We start from the raw sequence: 21,899 nt of genomic DNA, 5'->3' as shown, positions 1-21,899 counted from the left end.
AAATTATAATTCCTTTGAGAAACAACCTCTGACTTGTACATGGGCCCTAACAGAGACTAACCACTAGATTACCATGTGGCTGAGCTGCCCATCAAGTGCACCAGGAGTGACCCAGTAAGCTATACTGTTGGGTGTGCCTAGCAACACTTCACCATCAAATAGGAATTGAATGCATGGGGTCAGCCTCAGACAGGCCTGAGGACACAAAGAAACTGCAGCAGCACGTGGTTCAGATCCCCATGGACACTGCTTCTGTTATCCTGTCCCTCTTTTCTCCACCTGTGCCTGGGCTTCACAGAGTATCCCCTACGATCAGTTGATTGAGAAAGAAAATAATCAGGATGGGTTTATAGATGTGTCTTCCAAAAATTTGGGAAGAAGCTGGCATTAGATGCCTACAGTACTACAGCCCTACTTGGATATAATCACAGACAGTGTTGGAAGGGAAGAGTCCCAGTGGGCATTGCCCTCCGTAAGTCAATTTACCTAGAAGGACAGATGGTCAGAGTTATGGATACATTCATTCATGAGCAGTGATTAATGGTTTGATTGATTGGTCATGAACAGGAGGATGATTAGAAAATTGGAGAAGGACAAGGATAGACTTCTTTAAGTTATCAAAGAATGTGGTACTTATGCCCTAGGTGAGTACTCTCATGAAAGGACAATCTTACCAGGTAGACAAGATGACTTGGTTGTGGTTGTCAGTCAGCCTCTTCCTTGGTCACTTGTCTCCTTGCCCAATGTACCCATAAATAGAGGGGCCATGGCTTCAAGGTAGAGGTTCTCCAACCCCATGAACTTTCTTTCACTAAAGTCAATCTGGTTATCTCCATGACTGTCTCCAACTGCTAACAGCAAACCCCAGCACCAAATGGAAACTGGCACTATTTTTTCAGGCTACCTAGTACAGGCTGATAATATTGGGCCCTCTCCACCGTGGTAGGAGAACCACATTGCTCATATAGAATCCCTTATTTGTCATGGCACCACAGTATTCCACACAGCCTGGCTTCTGGACTGAGGAACTCACTTTACAGAGAATGGGCATACTAGTCTTGCTGTAACTTGGAAGCAGTTGACCTGACAGATTTTGTGATAATGTTTAAAGACTCAGTTTAGTACCAGATGAGTGGCACAACTCATCTGTTGAAAAGAAGTGTGGTCTTGCTATTTTTTATTTAGTATTTAAATATAATAAAAGAAGTGTATATGTGGATAGTAAGTTGACAAAGGGTAGACTGTTATGAGTTGTGATGTGTCAACATGCTTAAACTAAGAAGTACATTTCTGAGAATTTCATTTCTTTTAAACTATTTTTGTTTATTATTTTTATTTTATGTGTATAAGTGTATTGCCTGCATGCACCCATGTCGTGTATTGCCCACAGAAGTCAGAAGAGGGTGTCAGATCCCCAGAATTGTAGTTACAGATGGTTCTTAGCCACGATATGGGTGCTGGGAATTGAACCCAGGTCCTCTGCAAGAGCAGCCAGTGCTCTTAACAGCTGAGTCATCTCTCCAGTCCTAAGAATTTCATTTCTTAATAAGGGTTTTAGAATTGGCCAAGAGAAGAACTTGGGCTAAATGAAGCAGTTATCGTTTCACCCCAAAGGTTGCTGTGTTCAGATGTGGAGATACTTAGACACACGGGTATTCAGGGGCTCCCATGTTGTCACACACGGGCATTTAGCCTGTCTCTGTCACCTTTCAAACTTCCCTTTGACTTCATGCTCTCCTCTCTGCTACCCTCTCTTCTTCCATGCTAAGGTGCTAATTTTCACCTTTTTCCTCAAGCCTGTCTTCGCTATCTCCTTCTCCCCAAACAGCCCTTATCATTCTCCATGTACTCATTCCTTTTGGTGAGTTAATGGCTCTGAAGAATATATCTGTCCAGATGTTTTCTCTAAGTTTCATATTTACATACCCAGTGGTCTACTCCACAGCTCCACCTGGGTGGCAGGCAACCCCAGTGCAAACTTTAATCCCATCCCATATCCCCTCAAAGCTGCAAGTTCTTCATATGTCAGAGACTAGCAGCAGCATCCAACTTGTGTTCCAAATTAGAAACCGGGTCTGAGACTTCCCATTGTCTCCCTCTCCTTGTCTAGATTTCCTTTATCTCTTGCCTAGAAGAATGAAACAAGCCTTCTTCCCAAAGTCATGATGTTGTAATGATGTAACACAGGTAGAATGCTCCATGAAAATATTATGGTTTATCTTCAGAGTAGATGCTTCTTAATCCTGAGACTGTGAAGGAGAATAAATCAATTTTGTAGCCATTCATGGGCTAAGATGCACAAAAGGAAAAAATAAAACGTGTCTGCATGACAATAGACTAGGTGGTAATGCTGCCTGTTCCATCTTATATGCACTAGGAGCTGTGCCTTTAGGAGAAGCATCCAAAGCAATAATTTTCTGTATTCTGAGCACAGCGCTATGTGATACACAGAGAATGGAAAGAAGAAAAATTCATGGTCACTGTTCTTAAGAGCACTTGGCATCCTCTACCATTACTCCTGTTGAATGGTGTCTCAGATGGTGCCACCTAATGTGAGCTCCTCCCCTAGGCGGTGCTGTAGTGAAGTTTCTTCCAAGGCCTATTATTTTCAAAGAATAAATTAAATTGAGAGGAAGGGAATAGGTCCCATTTCAAAGTCAATCTAGAGACATATGTAGGCTGTTGTCTAGATGCAAGGATTCTTTTCCAGTGACACATAGGAACCACCTCCTTGAGACCTGAATTAAATTGCAAGCAATCTCAGTAATGAATTCAGCCTTGTGCTCAGCCCATTCCCAGAACCTCTGGCTTAATTATGAGAAGAAAACCTATTTATTCTGGGACATCACTACTTTGGGATAAATTCCTGGAAGCCATCAGAAAAGCAAAGGGAAGATCTTTCTCAGAGTCTCTTCTCTGGATTTCTGAGAAAGGAGTATTTCATGTTTGGCCTGTCAAGCTGCTTTTAGTTTCAGTCTGTGGATTTACCCTTTATTTAATTCTCTTTGAACTTGCGTCTCCCTGCCCCTATGATAGACTAAATCAAGCTTTGTCTTTCCCCGAGCACATTTATGTTATTAGTTGAAACGTAAAATAATACTACTTCTGTAGTACTTCACATTTTACAAAACTCCTTAGGCTCAGAGAAAAGTAGCTTGTCCAAGATCACACAGCTATTAGAGACTGATCTGAAAAAGGACCCAGGTATTCTAACTCCTAGTCTTTCTACATTTTCTCCCTATAGTCATCCAGTGGCCAATGGAATTTCTAGCCATTATTCATTTTGAAATGATGCTAAAATTAAAATAAAACAGATTCCCATTATGAGCCAAGGAATACTGGTGTCTCTATTCATATCTAGCTTGGTTGTGGGAGCACACAGGAATCTGTAGAGTCTCTATATAAGCCTGAGTCCCCAGGGGGCCTTCTAAGAGCAAGGGAGACAAATGACAGGGTCCCTTGAGGCAGTGGTTCTCACCATTGATCACATATTGATAATACCTGAAAGTCTTTAAAAAATACTGAATCCTGGGTTATAGCCCCAGAGATTATGATTTAGTTGATCTTGGGGGCATCTTAGTCACTTACATATTTTTAAAATATTTTATTTATTTTTATTTTACATGTATGAGTGTTTTGCATATATGTAAGTGCATCATGTGTGTGCAACATCTGTGGAGGTCAGAAGAGGGTGTCAGATTCCCCTGGAACTGAAGTTAGGGATGGTTGGTAGCCATTGTGTGGGTGCTGGAAACCAAACCTGGTCCTCTACAAGAGCAGTCAGTGCTCTTAACCCCTGAGCCATTGCTCCAGCCCTACTTAGATATTTTTTAAGTTCTCCATGTACACCCAAATTTGAGAAGCATTGCCTAACAGGTACAGATTAACCATAGACATTAACCACAATTACCTCATGGAGAAATAAATTCTGTTAACAATTTGTATGTATTGTTCTAGATTTTTTTCTAGAACAAATATATTCACAAATAAACTTTACTTTTTAATAAAAATTATATGCATAATGCTCTATATGCTTTCTATTTTTGTCATTTTTCCATGAATTTAATTCCATTAGGTTCACATTAATAGCATTGTAAAGGCTTTATAGCATTCCATGGTTATATTTCATCTAGTCTTTAATAGCAGGAGTTTTCTTATCTCTGTATCCACTTAGTTTTTTCTCTCTCTCCCTCTCTCCTTGCCCTTCCCATTTTTTTTTTTTTTTTTGTGTGTGTGTGTGTGTGTGTGTGTGTGTGTGTGTGAGGCTCGTGTAGCCCAGGCTAACCTTGAACTCTCTATGAAGCAGAAAATGACCTTGGATTCCCAATCTACCTGCCTCTGCCTCCCAAGTGTTGGGATTACAGGTGTGTACCATCCCACCTGGCCATATCTGTTTCTTTCTGAAGGAAAATTTGAAGTATTATTTACAGAATCTAGTAAGGAGGATCAGCTTTGCTTAGTCCTCTTGGTATCTGAGCTAATTAAAAAATATTTTGTTTATTGCTTTTATGTGTTTTGCCTGCGTATATATAAGTGTACCACATGCATGCAATGCCCTGCAGAAAAGGGTGTTGGATCCCCTGGAACTGGAGTTATGGATGGTTGTTAGCTGCCATGTGGGTACTGGGAATTGCCTCTGGAAGAACAGCAAGTGTTCTCAACCACTGAGCTATGGCTTCAGCCTCCTGAACTAATTTTCAATACTATATTTTTATTAATTTTTTAGAAGTTTATGCATACATAAATAATTCTGTCATATTCACCCATACTCCTCCTTCCAACTCCTCCCAAATCCCCCCTCCCCCCTCCAAGACTTAATGTCCACATTCTTTGCTTTCTTTCTTTTTTCTTTTTATAACTCAATGAATTCAGTTAGTGCTGCTCATATTCACATGGGTGTGGGGCCATCCATTGGAGCATGGTCAACCTAGAAGGGCCACACCCCTAAAGAAAACTGACTCTTCCTCCCCCAGCAGCCATCAGTTGTCAATAGCTCCTCAGTTAAGGGTGGGGGCTTATGGGCCCCTCTCAGTCCATGCTGGAGTGCTGACTGGCTTGACCTTGTGCAGGTCTTGGGCAGGCAACCACAGCTGCCATGAGTTCCTGAGGGCAGAGGGCCTGTCACCTCCAGAAGACTCTGTTTTGCCTCATTCTTCCTCCTTGACTTTTGGCCACTACAATCTGTCCATCCCTTCTTCCACAATGTTCCCTGGGCTTTGGGGGAAGAGGGTGTAATATGGATGTCCCATTTATAGCTGAGCACTCCATAGCCACACTTGCTTTCTGCATTTTGACCAGCTGTGTGCCTCTGTATTGACCACAGTCTACTACATGAAGAAGCTTCTCTGATGAGGCCTAAGAGCTGCACTTATTGGGATGTTGTTGTTTTTTCCTCCGTGGTGGATTTGTTGCTTGTCTTTGTCTTCCTGGTCCTGTCAGGGCTATATTCCATGTTTGAGTTTTAGCAGTCTTATTTGTGCGTCCGTGCGTGCATGTTTCTTGATTCTGTTCTGTGAACTGGTTCAGCTGAGGCAAACTCCTCTCAGCGTCAGCTGCTATGATCCCAACCCAGCAGTCAACAGTGGGTGACCGAGCAGTGCCCATAGCACCCTTTAGATCTTATGCTTAGTTCCCTGATCCTGTAGCAATGGTGGTCCCAGCAGCAGTCACCGAGAAGCCTTCCTATCAAAATCCTACCAGTCCAGCTTTTGTGAATTTCCTGCTAGAGGACTTTTAGCCAGCTTGCCGTAAGTCCAGTCAGATGGAAGAGAAAGTTCTTGGGTCTGAGAGATTTGTTGGGGTTTGGGTCAAACCCATTCAGGGACTGGAGAAACAGCTGATGGAATAATAAAATATTCCTGCTCCCCTCGTTTCCCTAACTATAATCGCTACTCATTTCCACATGGCCTCTAAGCTGTCACTTTACCAGTGTCCTGAGCTAATTTTAATTTATCTGAAAGAATCACAAATAGTAAAACAGTATACTAACTTGGAAAAAGTCCTTTTGGGAGGAAATTTCAAGTTTATTATTAGTACCCCAAACCCAATAATATTAAAGAACAAAAGAAATTCTGGGTTCTACAACCTTCAAACTTCTATCACGGCTTCAGTTATTTGAAGTCTCTTCTCACATTCAAATTTCTCCATAACCTGGGTAAGCTCAATGAGGGAGTCAATGACATAATGCTAACAACAATAGCAACAAAAGCTCAGTGCAAGGTACATATCTGGCATGCTTGAAGCTCTGCGTTCAGTCCGCAGCACCTACATAAACAAACAAATATATAACAGTTGCCATGTATAGATCACTTTAGAGTGGATAATTTTAGTGTTAAATAAGAACAAATACCACTTACTAAGCATCCTTATTGAGAATCAATGTGCCAAGCACTGAGCTAGGCTTTTAATATAGTCCTCTATTTGTTTTTTCTCATAATCTACATACAATGTCATTCTTATCCCATTTTACAAGTGAGACTGACAAGTTCCAATGAAAACTAGGTTGCAAACATAGACTATACCATGGCTTCACTCAGCATTGCATCATCAAGACACAGTTGAAGGATAAAGAACCACTTGGCTCAAATGTTCTTCATTTCTCCACACTTCCTCCTGGCCCTTCATTCTCTAGCAATGACTACTCACATGGTGGTGACTTTGTGGTTCATAGAAATGAGCCTGTATTCTTTTCAGTCTCTATGGGCAGTTCTGAGAATGTGCTGCTGGTCCAATAGCATTAGTGTTGCCTGCAAACTTATTAGAAATGAAAATTTGTGGATCCCACACCAGCCCACTGAATCAGAATCTCTGGGCATGAGTATCAAGAAATTATCTTTAAAAAATATTTTATCTATTATTTTTGTTTTATGTGTATGGGTGTTTTGCCTGCATGTATGTCAGGCACCATGTGTGTGTAGTGCCTGTGGAGATGAAAGGAAGGCGTCAGATTATCCTGGAGCAGGAGTTATGGACAGGAGTTAGCTGTTATGTGGGTGCTAGGAACCAAATCCAGGCCCTCTACAAGGGTAGTCAGTGCTCTTAACCACTGAGCCATCTCTCCATCACCAAGAAACTATCATTAAAAAAAATATTTTATTTATTATTATTATTTTATTTTATGCGTATGAGTGTTTTGCTTATATGTATATATGTATATAAGTGCGCCCATGTCATGCAGTGCCTGTGGAGGTCAGAAGAAGGTGTCAGATCCCCTGGAACTGGAGTTACCAATAATTGTTAGCCACCATATGGGTGCTGGGGACTGAACCCAGGTCCTCTACAAGAGTAGCCAGTGCTCTTCACCACTGAGTCATCTCTCCAGTCCCAAGAAACTATCTTTTAATAAGCTTTCTAGTTGATTCGCTGTGATCATAAAGACAAATGGTAATGTTTAAGAAGCATATAATACAGCTGAATGCCTTTTTTATTCTGAGACTAGTGGTAGTTAACTTAGCTCAGATGAGTGACTGGAGGAGCCACTTACAGAGAGTGGGAAGACAGAGGCAGGAGTGACAAGTCTGGGGTGCTGGAGAATCTTTGGAATTTACAGATGAGGTTATCCTTAGGCATATGGTGTCCCCAGATCTGGAACTCAAGGGAAAAGCCCAAGTTGGAGATATAGATTTTGGAGCAGCAGTTGATGCTGGGGATAAGACAACTCAGGAGATTCAGAAGCATTAGTGTGGAGGAGGGCCACTGACACATCCCCAACAGCACTGTTATTTCAGAAGAGCTGAGGAGGAGTGTTCAGAGCAACCTGAACAGCCTTTCCTCCTTGTGAGTGACTTGCATTGGAATGTTTGCTTCATCTTCCCCTCTGGATTATAAGCTCCTTAAAGGCAGGGACTGTGTAAACTTCAATAAGTCCCTCAAACAAAAGTACATTGCTGCACTGTCTGTGAATAATCAGTGAATTCCCACCAGGATTCTCTTTTTGCAGAAATTCAATGTGATCAGAGCCACCAGTCAGACATAGCCCCCCAAATCACATATACAATTTCCCAAAGGACTTCATGGCAGATTAAAAACAAGTGAACAAATAAGGGGCATCATGAGTAATCCACCGATATCCATGCGAATCACATTAATCAGAGTGAATTAATTACACCTGAAAACAGATGCAAAGTTAAATTCCTTAGAAAATCAATCCATTAAACTCATATTGGAGTGCACAGTCAACAGCCCCCATGTTTAGAAACTATCAGCATGATTTGTGGCAACTCCTGATTTACTAACGAAACTGCTTAAAACATTTTTAAAGGCAATTACAATTACTGTCTGGCATTTGATGGAAAGAAATCTTATCAGCATTGTCCCTCGTGTGTCAACTGTCACAATTTTCTAAAAAATTTGAGGCAAAAAATAGGCAAGCTCTACTATTTGCTAGCCTCGATTAGGGTTAATTCAATGTGTGTCTGCAAATAATAGTGTTTAATGTAATCTCTCTAATTACAGATAAAACGCATTTTTAGTCATGCTCATCCCTGACAGTATTTTGGGATAAGTTAAACTGACAGCTGCTTTCTAAAGGAAAGGAAAAAAAAAAAAAAAACAAACCTTCCTTGGGGTTGTGTTGATTTTTCTCTCGTTTGCTTGCTTGGCCTTCCACACTGAAGTTGAGAAAAAGAGGAAACCAGACCCCTTGGCTCTGGAGCCAACTTTGGCAATCATAGCACAGTCTCTTTTTTGGGATTTGTACATTTTCCACTTCCAACCCCCGTCAATGAATGTCTAACCTGAATTCACTCAACCAGAATTTTCTAAGGGTTTTTACTTAACCAGATGTTGTGTTAGATACTGAGGGGTGGGGGTGGGGAATGACTCTACTAAACTCTACTCCCCGGGACTGGACCCAAACTCCAAGACAAGTTTCCTTTACACACAGTACAATACAATACTCATTGGGTTAGCATTTCCAGTCATTCCAGAGTGAAAGTATTGAAGTACAGATGTTTCGGCCTGGGGAGATGGCTCAGTTGGTAAAGTGTCTGCCATGTAAACACGAAGACCTGAATTTGGATCCCCGGCACTCACATAAAAAGCTGGGCACAGTCACTTGCACCTGTAATCCCAGTGCTGGGGATGCAGAGATAGGTGGATCTCTGGAAATTGCTGGCCAGTTAGTCCAATTGAAATGGTAAGTTCCAGGTTCAGTGAGAGACTGTCTCAAAAAACAAGATGGAGGCTGGAGAGATGGCTCAGTAGTTAAGAGCATTGGCTGTTCTTGCAGAGGACCCAGGTCCAATTCCCAGGACCCACATGGCATTTAACAATCATCCTAACTCCAGTTCCAGGAGATCCAACGTCCTCTTCTGACTTCTGAGGGCATTGCATAACACAGGTGCACCTATCTACATGCAGGCAAGACATTCATACACATAAAATAAAAGTAATAAATAAAATATTTTTAAAGGTATAAAGGGACTGGGGAAAACACCCAACATTACCTCTGGCCTCCATCCACGTGTATAAATGATATACAGATGAGCTTGTACACACACATGTACACACACATACACACACACACACACACACACACACACACACATACAAAACATAATTCTGAATGCATATTCCTCCTCAGCCATAGCCCAGTGGACAAGAGATGACCTAAGAGTACCTAATCCACAGGGTGTCCAGCATCTGTAATGTGACCTAGCATGAAAAGTTGAGCTAGACCATTCAGGTTTTCTCTCCCAAGAATTAGAAAATACCAAATGGGATGGGTCAGGATGAAGAAGATGGTCATACGAGAGAAATCATAAGCTAGAAACAAGTGTTGAGGGCATACCACCAGGTCTATGAGATGAGAAAGCAGAAACAGAGAACCTAGTTCAGTACTGAATGAATAAGGAGCAAATCCTTGTGATCTTAGACACTAGCCTAGTTAGCTTCAGCTATCAACTAACAAGTCCCAAGTCACCTCAGGAAACCTCCTTTGAGGAATTGCCTAGATCATGTTGGTCTGTGGGCACGTCTTTGAGAGACTGTCTTGATTGTTAATTGATGTAGGAGGGCCCAGCCCACTGTGGGTGGCACAATTCATCAGATCTGTGGTCTTGGGTTGTATAAAAAAGCCAGCTTGGGGCTGGAGAGATGGCTTAGTGGTTAAGAGCACTGGTTGTTCTTACAGAAGACTCAGGTTTGAGACCCAGCACCCACATGGCAGCTAACGACTGTCTGTAATTCCAGTCCCAGGGGATCCAACAGCCTCCTTTGACCTTTCTGGGCATTGCACGACATGGGTGCACTGACCTACATGCAGGCAATACATGCATACACATAAAATAAAAATAATAAATAAGTAAATAAATTGTTTTTTAAAAGCCAGCTAAAGCTGGGCATGGTGGCACATGCCTGTAGTCCCAGCACTTGGGAGGCAGAGGCAGGCAGATCTCTGTGAGTTCAAGGCCAGCCTGGTCTACATAGTGAGTTCCAGCAGAGCTGTGAGTACAGGGAGATCCTGCCTCAAAAAGACAAAAAAAAAAAAAAAAAAAAAAAGCCAGCTAAGCATGAGTCAGCGAGCAAGCCTGGAAGCAAGCCAGCAGTGTTTTTCCATGGTTCCTGCTCCAGGTTTCTGCCTTGAGTTTCTGCCCTGACTTCCCTCAATGATGGACTGTGACCTGGAAGTGGAAGCCAAATAAACCCTTTCCATCCCCAAGTTGGTTTTTGGTCAGTGTTTTATCACAGCACCAGAAAAATAAACTAGAACAGAAACCTTGGAGTTTTTTAAGTACCCTCAAAGCAGGGTGACTCACACTGAGTCACAGTTCTTAATATTCCTGGCTCTTTTTCACCTGTGTTTTAGATGAGCCATGTTTCTTACATCCTGTGTGTCTTGTTTGGGATATATAGTTCAGCTTTGAGCTAAAAAACCATGGCCTAACTAGGAGTTTTTCTCTCTCTCTCATGAAAAGTCTCTTAATAAATAATCCAGGACTGACAGAGTAGCACTGCTTCGCAAACCCTCAGGGACTGCTTCTATGTTTTTGCTCTTTTACAGTCCCTAAGAGGTACCTTTATCTCCATGGCCTAAGGTGGCATCCACAGTCCTGAGGGAAGAATGGACAGACACGGAGAAGAAAGGGCAGAAATCACCAGTTGTCACTTAAAATAGGTTTCTAGAATTTAATAAAATCTTATCAATAACTTGTTAGTGGAAATTATAGAAAAGATCTAAGCCCTCCTTCTAAAGCAGGACAAGAAACAGATGCAACACCAGCAAAAGAGCAAGAAAAATCCATGAACAGAGATGATCAAACACAAGTGGGAACCTGACGCCAGACCTAGTACGAAAATTGGCAGAACTCAGCTATCTTGAGGAGGTCTTTGGACCTTCCTATTTGTGGAAGAGAGTTTAAAATAATCTCTTCTAGATCCCCAGGAGAAAAGGCCTTAGCTAACATATGGGTTACAATACGAATCAGGCAGGCTTCAATACCAGCCTTCCATTTATTTATAAACCATCCTAGATACAGCTTATCGTGAGAGTATCCTTGACTGTCCTCCAAGTTGATATTTCCACACACAGAACCACTCTCTGGGCAAGGCAACAGTTATGCTGTCTCAAATGCCATGTAGAAGATGGCATGATGTAAACATAGCACCTACATCTTTAGTCTTCAAGATGACAGAAATTATACCATTTCAGAAGTGGGGAATAGGGGAAGAAAGGACAAGAGGGCTGGTACTAAAAGGTAAGGGGGATGGACTGTTTTGAGCATAGTGTCTGTTCTTTTAAAAAATTAGGTATTGCTGGGCATGGTGGCACATGCCTTTAATTCCAGCACTTGGGAGGCAGAGACAGGAGGATCTCTGTGAGTTCAAGGCCAGCCTGGTCTACATACTGAGATCCAGGACAGCTGGGGCTACAGGGGGAGACCCTGTCTCAAGAAGACCAAAAGAAAATAAAATTAGGTATCAAGCACATTTTGATGTCATTTTGTAACCACCAGATTAACAATTATAAGATATGACAAACGTGTTAGGGAAGACGTAGCCCAGTAGGATCTCTCATGCATTGTTGGTAGCAATGCATATTGAACCATTAATAGAGAAGATGGCTTCTGTAACTCAGAAACTAGCATTTCTGGGACTGGAGAGATGACTCAGCAGCTAAGAATACTGGTTGCTCTTGCAGAGGACCTGGGTTTGGTTCCTAGCACCCACATGGTGGCTAATAACTGCCTGAAACTCAAGTTCAAGGGGATTCAACACCCTCTTTTGACCTCTGAGGGCATTGCATGACACAGGTATGCTTACATAGATGCAGGCAATACACTCAGATACACAAAATAAAAATAAAGTAAGTAAAATGAAAAAACCCAAAGAAACACCGTTGTAGATTTTTGAAACATTTATTAAAAACTGGAAGAAAAAAATGATCAGAAATGAAGTGGTCAGAAATGGGAAGAAATGAGGGTTTGGGAAACAAAAGGTAGAAAGTGTGATGGTGTGGGAGGTTAAGGCAGAAGAATCATAAGTTCAAGGCCTACCTGGGATATAGAACCAGTTCAAGGTCAGCCTGGGCAATTTGAGATCCTGTCTCCAAATCAAAAGTAAAATGAGGGCTAGTGACATAGGTTCATGGTAGAGTACTTGCCTAGCATGAGCCCCAGAGTATTTGGCTCTGGGTCAAATATCCAGTACTAAAGAAATTAAAAAGCAAGAGTGTGCCTGGGGACGCAATCTACAGGGCAAAATGAAGAGGAGGAAGCTGGGACCCACTCTGAGGTGAGCAAGGCAGGCTGGTCCTCTGCATTGTTGTAGCAGTTCTCTGTGGGGACAAAGAAAGCAGACGTTTTAAAAGTACTTTTAAAGAGTATTTATTTATTTGTGTGTGCATGTGTGCAATCATGCATGTGTGCACACAGGGGGCTATGCCATGGATTGAGTGTGAAGGTCAAAGGACAAACTCTTGGGATTCAGTTCTCTCCTGTTACCTTGTGGGATCTGGGGACTGAACTCAGGTTGCGAGGCCTGACTAAAAAGGGCCTTTACCCACAGAGTTATCTCACTGGCTCAAGAAAGCATGTCTTGAAGGTGATGGGTTTATCTCTGTGGCTTTGGTGAAAGTGGCCAGAATGGAGTGGAAAGATGGTTGCCAAGTCTAAAGGAGGGCAACTCAAGCTGTTGGCTCTAGAGCTGGTGTGGAAGTTTTAAATCCCCTGAAATTGGGAGGCAGACACACTTTGGAGGAAGTACCTCAAAGGACTCCTAGAGTGCAGTGCCTCCTTATTACACAGCTGGTGAGTCTGAGGCTAGCAAGGGACAGAGCTTACAAACTGTGGGGGCAGCACGGTGAAGGGCCTATGGAATACAAAGTTGGAGGAATTAGTATTACAGGTCATTTAAACAAGAGGGAAAAATGAACATCGGATCATGGCCGTGGTGCTGCTGTAGAGTTCTTACCACTTGATGAGCAAGGAGCTGACATTAAGTGAATGGAGATCAGGGCAGGAACAGGGGGATAAGGACTGAGTTCCAGGAAGGCAGTTGGGCATACTAGGGTGGTGCCAGCCTGTATTCAGATCTCACATACCAGCTATGGAATCTTAGGCTATGTCTTCAACCTTCCCCAGCTGCTTTCTTCCTTTTCAGACTGAGGGTAACCACACTGAATTAAGAATATTAAGCATTACATGTCACCATGAATAAACATGTTTCCTAGAGTATCTGGTGCACAAAGTAGATGCTTAATAAATGTTAAGTCTCTCTTTTCTACCCTCTTCAAATACCTTTGGAGGTTCAATGGGGGGACAGCCACCATCAAAGGTGACAGGAGAAGGGACTGATGAGCCCTAGATTCTGATAGAACCAGGAAATGGACCAAATAGAGACAGAAGTAGAGCAGGAAGGCAGTGTGCTTGCAATACAAGTCGAAACCTTCCTATCAGTGTCACAGAGCAACTTGGATAGAACCCTGGAGAAGATGCTCTGAGCATTTCCTGAAGAATTTTATCCACCTGTGAGGGGTGTTGAATAATGGAGGTGCAGAATCCCTCTTTGACACATGAGATTTTTGAGTTGCCTGAGGACTTTCAAAGACAATCATCTGAACAGATATCAAGGCTCTTAGGTTTTAGTCTTTTCAATTATTAGTCTAGTCCTAGAAGAAAGCTTTATAAATATCCTTGATTTGGGGGCAATGTCAGCTATCTCTTAAAAGAAGGAAAAGGGAATCCCCTGAAATCAGTAACTAAGGCAAAACAAAAACAAAAGAAAACGCAAACCCCAAACCACTGAACTAAAACAATAACAAAATCCACAGAAAATCAAGACTATCCTTGGAAAGCTTTTAAATCATACTTGAGCTCGGAAGCCAACAATTAGCTAGAAGAACAGAAACTGAGGTATGGAGATGTGAATACCTTTATTCGCAGAAATATTGTTTATAAGAGCCAAAAAGTGGCTAAAGCTCAAGTGTTGATAAACAGATAAAATACGGGGTATACATACAATGGAGTATGGTTCAGCCTTTAAATAAAAAGAAATTGTGGCATGTTCTACAGCATACTAAGTGAAATCAGGCAGTCAGAAAGGGACAAATCCTGTAGTCAAATGTAGACATGGAAGATCAGCAAGCGCTCTGGGCAGGGGATGGGGAGTTATTTAATAGGTATAGTTTCCATTTTGCAAGATGAGAACATTCTTGAGACCCCTTGCACAGTGTAAATATACCTAATACTACTGAACTATATGCTTTAAATGGCTAGGCTGATACATTTCATGGAATAAGTTATTTTCCACAATGAAGAAAAAGTCAGCAATGAACTTCTTGTGTTTATCTTCATGTATTTATCAAAATTCAGCTCCAGGTCAATCTGCCTTATTTATTTAGCCTTCTCCAGTCAAACAGGCCTTTGTCCCTATGGTCTCCCTAAAAGGGCTTTAACTCTCTCCTCTTTTAATTTTTTGGTGTACTTTTGGCCTAGCATCTATTTTAATTCATATACAAGATGGAACTCCATGGTATCTCTCCTTCATTTCTCACTAATCATATTTTATAGTTGAGCTAATGAATGTGCTGTTGAAAGGCAGGGAGTGGGGTCTGGCTCCTAAGCCTCACAGAAAATGCCTGATGTTTGGACTGATGAGCTACCTTAGGGCAGTGCCAATCTTTCTACTCTTAAGCTATCAACACACACAAATATTTGTACTGAGACTCTCTGAGGTTTGGGGAGGAACTGCATGAAAATTGCATTTGTATCCCCCACAAAGAAGGAGCCTCTAATCAGCACAGCAGCAGTGGTACAAACAAGATAAAAAGGGCTGAATGTGCTGCTCAGTGTTGAAGAACTGCAGCCTTGTTTCTCTTAAATATTGGTTCTCAAACAACTAATATCACTTTGATGAAAAATGATTCCTTCATGCCTCTAAAGAGTACTATTGGGCAACAAATGGTTATCTCTGTTCACATTATCTGCAGTTGGAAGCGAAATGGAGTTTTGTCCAGTGTGCATGCATGTTTGTGTGTCCTCGGAGCACCCAGCATGCCTTGCCCCCAGGAAGTATTCAATAAATGGTTATTGGATTTAGAGAGTCCTTCTTTCAATCACTGAGGCTTAATCCATTTCCAATTCAGAAGGCCTATTAACTTTTCAGTATTACTAAGCCTTTTAAAAAAATCCATTTTGGGATATATTTAAGGGCTTCACAACAAATATTACTATAATGATTAAGAGAAAGCTGTTAAGTGAAGCATGATTATTCAACACACCGGTAGCCACTGGTAAAATGTGATTTAATTTAATCATTTAAATTTACATTGTTAATGTACAAGAGCATTTCTTTCAAACTACAGGTTAACACACACTGAAGAGCAATGCTGTTAGAGGAGAGGGTCTCAGGGAAACTTGGCTGTCTGAAATAAAAGCAAGGCACTCTCCATTAACAGCGGGTGAGTTCCTGATTTCTGCCCGCTGAGGGCGGGTTCACACTGAGAGAGCGCTCCCTCAAGGGGAAGAATCACCTGCTTTAATGCTTCTTGGCCTCTTCGGAGCTAGTGTGCCATCTACTCTGAGTACACTTGTGTGTCAACATTAAGAAAAAAAGGAGTTGAGTTGCTGGATGACTTGGGAGGCTCTCATAGTTTAACAACTATGGAAGACAGAAGAACACTGGCTATATATAATCTTTCTTTTCAGAACTAGTGTCTGAACCTATAATTAAAAACAGCTTCATCATTTCTTCAAACCAGTAGACAGACACCTCAACAGTCCTTTCCCTTAAATCCGATGGGTGTGAAAATAAATAGGAACAGCATTTCTCTACGACTCTGTGTTTTTTTGTTTTTTTCTTTGCTTTTGTGCCACAGATATGACAGAAACAGGATTAACTTTCTGAATACTCACGGTGCACAAGAAGGTTATGTATGCACAGTACTTCTAATTTATGCAAATTCAATTTGAATTTGGTCTGAAGCGATCTTGCGTGAAATGTTAGCTTTCCTGATATTTAATAATGTTTATTATGTTTGCATATAAGCTCAAAAAATTAATGCAATAAATAATAAATAAAGTACTACTTTATTCATGGCTATCTTCAGGTAAAATACTAATATCAGTGGTTATGTTTAAAAGTCTATCTTCTTACAGATGCAGTGAGTTGAGGGGGAAAGAAAAGGACTGTGGAAAGGTGAATTAAGTCTTAGTCTTGATTCTGTTGCTAGCTGTTTGGCCCTGGGTAATTGTTCACCCTTCAATCGGCCCCAGTTTTCTCCTCTGTGAATTTCAGGAGACCCGACTAGTTGATAACCCAGGCTCCTTCCAAGTCTAACATTTCCAAATCCTAACATTCTAGGCCCTATCTTATTGATATAAAAATAATAATCTTTCATAAAAGCTCACACAAACATAATACATGATCAACTATCAGAATTATTTGCAAAAAAAAAAGAGATATGATTCGTCATCTGGGTTATACTTTGCAGCAATTAGGTAATTCATTTGGCATCTGTTTGATTGTATAATTTAATGACAATATAAACAGCATAGTTTTGTTATTTTTTCCTTTAAAAGACTAAAGCAAAAATGATTTAAAGCTAACAAAACTACTGCGGCATCAGTTTGACATTCAAAGTTTGTTTCTTAGCAAAATGGCCAAAGGTATTTTAACTTGATACAGAGTATATAATATAAAGACTTTTTAGACCTAAAAATCTTCAAACATTATTTGAATTTAGCAAAACATAAGCAAAATTTTAATATCAAAGTGCTAAACAGTACTGCCTTAAAAGTCACTGCAAATGAACCATAAAATAACGGCATGGGAAGTGACATTTATTGTACAAATGGTTAATAAAAAGACACATTATAAATATATATGTAACCTGCTATATTTATATATATATATGCTTATTTAATTTCTAATTGGTGTATCCAAGTCACCATGAACACCCCATTTGATTATTTTGTAACTCAGCCTCCAGAAGCTGGTGGTCTTACAATAAATACAGGCAAAGCTATTACAATATAACGTGCATACAAATGTTTATACAAATATGGACACTATGCAACAAATTCTCATAATAATATGGCATTAACAGTATAAACATACAAAAGGGAATACGAACACGGAATGTTGAACCGCGGCCCACTAATCTTTTTCTAGGACTTACATTAACACTATTTTTTTTTAAAGAAGACTTGCTTGCTCTCCAAAACTGTCTCTTTAACCAATAACAAATATATCCTTATCTCTGGTGCTTACCCTGTATGACCCAGTTCCTACTAATTTGCATGTTTTCATCTGGGATCAAATGCTTGATTGATTCACCCAGCACTCCTTGGGCTTTTGAATGGATGAAATCAGTAAGTTGCTACAACTGATGTTAGTTTAGAGAACTCTGTCCGGGTTGACAGAACACAGTCAAAGCAGTTGTTTGTAATCCATTTTATAATCTGATCCTGCTTCAGGATAGCTGGATAGTCGGCGGGGATCAAATTCCAAGAATGGCCTAAAAGACTCAGATGGGCCATACCTCCGAAGGGTTCTACAGGGCAGGTGAATCGAGCCTTTGCTAGGAAACTTAGCGTGTCATTTGCTGACATGACTACCTCCTTATTTCCATATAAAATAAAGGAGAGTTCATAAACAAGACTTAGTAAGACAGCACTTTAAAAAATTGCACTTGTATATGGAAGCAAACAGCCATTATCATCTTGTTCTGTCTGATTTGTAGATAATCTTCCATCTTTTGCCATTTGTTTAAAAAGGAAGAAAGAAATTAAGAAAAGGGAATTTTCTGCCTTGTTTGCACCACGTATGTTCCCTTGATACAGGAAGTATATCCTAAAGGGAGCACTCTTAAGACACATCCTACCCTGGTGAGCAACCCTTGGCTATTCTTATTTTTTAAATACAAAGCAACCATAATTATATTCCCCAGAAAAGAGTTTTAAAACAGTTATATTATTCTTTTTTCCCCTCTGCTGGGATAGCATCGTCCAAAAGTGCTTTGTTAGCAATTTCTTAGAAAAGCCTGATGAACTATATACCCTCCCACCCCACCCTCCAAAGCCTAAATATAAAACACAACCCCAACACAATACTCTGCAAGTTTTCTGGCTTTAAGCTGTAAGGAAAGGTGCCAGGAAATAAAAAAGTCTCTGCTTTCTATGGGAGCTACTTTTTCTCTGAAGGAGGGACAAAAAAATGGTAGGTGTCCAGACCCATCCCTTTGCTTGCTTAATGATCAGGTGTCAGCAGAGCAAGCAGCTCTCTGCTCAGGATGTCCCTGTTCAGAAAGGCAGGGTATCAAGGAAGAGTTTGTCAATGACAGAGGGCGGGGACACCAAGTCCTCCAGCTTCAGGTAGAAGATGCGCTGGAGGCCCTGGGTGCAGATCTTCCTCAGTTCCACTAGTGCTCGAAGGACCTTGGGCTCCGTAGGTTCCAGAGCCTGTCCCTTACTCTGGTGGTCTTTTAAGCTGCTCGTGATCTTGTTGCATAGCTCCTCCACTCTCTTTGGTTCTTTTAACCCATGTCGTTCTGCAGAACGATAGAAAAGTGTTAAGTTTAGGAGGCAGGTCATAAGACACTCTGAAGCCCGTTGTCTTGGTCCTTTTCTGCTAGGTGGCTTAGGCATTTTACAAGCAAAATGCCTTTTGTGACTTAGAGTGATAGCTTAGTTAGTAACTCGGTCAGGACCTTTGTTCAATTCCCCAGAACCCACATTAAAAAAACAAAAAAACAAAACAACAGGTGTGGAGGCACAGGTTTCTTATCCCACCACTAGAAAGGCAGAAACTGGAGGGCCTCAGGGCTTGCCGAGCAGCCAATTTAGCTGACTTGTCACAGGCCAATGAAAGACCTTATCTCAAAAAAACCAATGGGTTAGGTGTGGTGGTGCACGCCTTTAATCCTAGCACTCAAGAGGCAGAGGCAGGAGGATCTCTGTGAGATCGAGGTCAGCCTGGTCTACATAGTGAGTTCCAGGCCAGCTGAGGCTACAGGGAGGCTCTGTCTCAAGAAAGCAACAACAAAACAAAACAAAAAATCCAGGTGGATGGCACTTGAACAATGACACCCAAAGTTGTCCTCTGGCCTCCATACACACACAGTACACACATACACACACACACACACACACACACACATACACACACACACACACACATACACACACACACACACACACACACACACACACATGGGCAAAAAAATCTAAAACGAAAAGTCCTTCCTCTAAAAGGTATAAATAACACTAATTTGAAGTTAAGAACTGCCACTTAACTTGCTCTGTGCCCTTACTTCTGAACCTGTTTCCCTATGAAATGAAGTTAATGATCATGACCAATTCCAGGTTTCCAGGAGGGTCAACTTAAGTGAATAACACAGGAGAAGAACATAGTTCCTGGCACATAGCCATGTTAAATACATGGCAGGGTGGTTCTTATTGTGTGTGCATTATCCTGCTGAGGTCTCACAAAAGTCCTGTCAGTGGGCACCTCCTTTTCACAGTGATATGAAAACATGTCTAGGAAAGTGAATGAATGTCCCTATCCTGACAGACTCACTTGAAGGAGGTAGAGAAGCTGCACATTCTAGCCACTAATATAAGCCTCTCAAGGCTGGACCCGGAGTGCATCCCTATGTTTCCATAGCTGATTTTGGGGGAAAGCCAGCTTTTCTTTTCTTTGTTTTGTTTATTCCCTCAAAATACCTATTGACCTAGACCTGGAACTCTGTATAAAATGCACAGGTCCTCCTGCTGCGGAGACGGAAAAGTCAAGCAGAGAGAAGGAAGCCTGGAAGGACTTGGAACATGCATTTTACAATCATCAAGACACTAAGAGCAACCTTTACATTCTACAAAACAACACAGAAAAGAATTCCCATGTTAAATATTAAGATCTTCGTAAAGCTGAGAGGCGTTTCCAGTCACACAGTTGTGGAAAGCAACTTCCAGGCAGATTTTGTCCTCTGGTTGCACTGTTGGGTGTCACAAAGATGACAAAGGAGTCAAACATCTGATACAAGTGACTTGTTCTTCCTTAGCCTGTAGACAACAGAACCTCTTTTTTTCTAAGGGAAGAACTTGGTCTCAATTGTCCCAAAGTTTACCTCCATTGGTATATGTACATGTAAAAATAACAATTTTTTTATTTATTTATGAGTGTCTATGTGCTTGCATGTGTACATGTACGTATATGTTCATGCACATCACATGTATATGAGTGCATGGGGAGGCCAGAGGTTGATGTCTGAGGTGTCTTTCCTCAATCAGTCTTCACTTTATAAAAAATATAATTTTTGAGAGGCAGAAAACATCCTTTTAACAGGTAATCAAGCATTAATTCCTACTGTCTCCTGGACATAGTTGCTTTAGTTGGAGATACTTTCTTAGAAAAGTTATTTCCCAAAAGTAAAAGCTAAAAGAAATAACTACTCAGGCATGTTTCTCTTTTCTTGTTCCAGATAAGAGAGGCCTATAGACCAGAAAATCTCCTCTTCCCCAGGATGGCTAATGTGACTTGGGCATGTTCTTTCCTTGATAGGGTCTTATCAAGCGATGAGGCTGGATTAAGGACCTCTAAGGCCCCTTCTGGAGCTGATGTGTTGAGATGCACTTAAGTATAGCAAGAAAATCTCCAGCAGTATCTCAGTAGATTATAACTTGCAGGTGTACCATCTTAATGATAACACCTTCTATAGAGAATCCTTGGGTTTGGAACTGAATCCAGCTCTAGTTCTGTCCTTTGTTAGCCATGGGACCTAATCTCTCTTAGTTGTATTCTTCCTTTTCATCTTAAACATTATATGATAAACTGACAGAAAAGTGTGATTATAATAAAACCCACCTCCTTGCATTGTTGGGGACTCAACTAAGATGATGTCACAGAGAAGTATTTTGCCCACCCAAGACAATGGCTGACACTCGGCAAGCAGGTGGCAACTACCAGACCAAACAGACAACAGAGCCTCCTAGTTCCCAAGCTTTGCAGTTCTTGACTTTACTTTCCCTAGGAAGCTATTAGTTCATCAGCCCAGATGCAAACCACACTTTCCCCTTGGCTTATCTTTACTCAGTGCACAGACCCTGCTTCAATCTCAGAAGAAGCACCCAAGAGTGAACTTGGAGAAATTCTGCCTTCAGTGGTGTTCTATCTAAAGTGTTATTTGTTCTCCCCAAAGCATAACGTCAGGCTGCAAATTTGGCAGTAAATTTCAAGAGCTATAAAACGTTCATAGCCTCTGACCAAGTAATCCAGTTCTTGGGAATTTATCCAAAGGAAAATTTCCACAGAAAACTCTAAAACTGGGTGTATGGAAACATTTGGTGCAGCATTTATCGATTACCACCTCACCCCCCAAAACCTAAACAACCCCTGGGTAAAGATGACAAGTTGATGAACAGGGGAACTATACAGCAAATATGGCATACCCATGTAATGGAAGA

The 21,899-nt window shown here is 41.2% G+C and overlaps 1 protein-coding gene across 2 annotated transcripts in view; it reads right to left on the bottom strand.

Annotated features, from left to right (window-relative positions):
• Window positions 1-15,725: 15,725 nt before the first annotated feature.
• The window catches only part of Nr4a3 (nuclear receptor subfamily 4 group A member 3), a 44,229-nt gene continuing 38,055 nt past the window's right edge, over window positions 15,726-21,899 (bottom strand). The window contains exon 8 of one of the 2 annotated variants that reach the window (XM_008851895.3): window positions 15,726-18,988. In XM_008851895.3, the coding sequence (XP_008850117.1) occupies window positions 18,741-18,988 (248 nt within the window). In that variant the 3' untranslated portion in view covers window positions 15,726-18,740. The remainder of the gene's footprint in view (window positions 18,989-21,899) is intronic. The other variant, XM_029555434.1, reaches the window with a different exon arrangement.

This window comes from Nannospalax galili, unplaced genomic scaffold (assembly GCF_000622305.1).
Source record: "Nannospalax galili isolate Female #2095 unplaced genomic scaffold, S.galili_v1.0 scaffold125, whole genome shotgun sequence".
NCBI classification, from domain to species: Eukaryota; Metazoa; Chordata; class Mammalia; order Rodentia; family Spalacidae; genus Nannospalax; species Nannospalax galili.
This window is presented reverse-complemented; position numbering and strand designations above follow the sequence as displayed.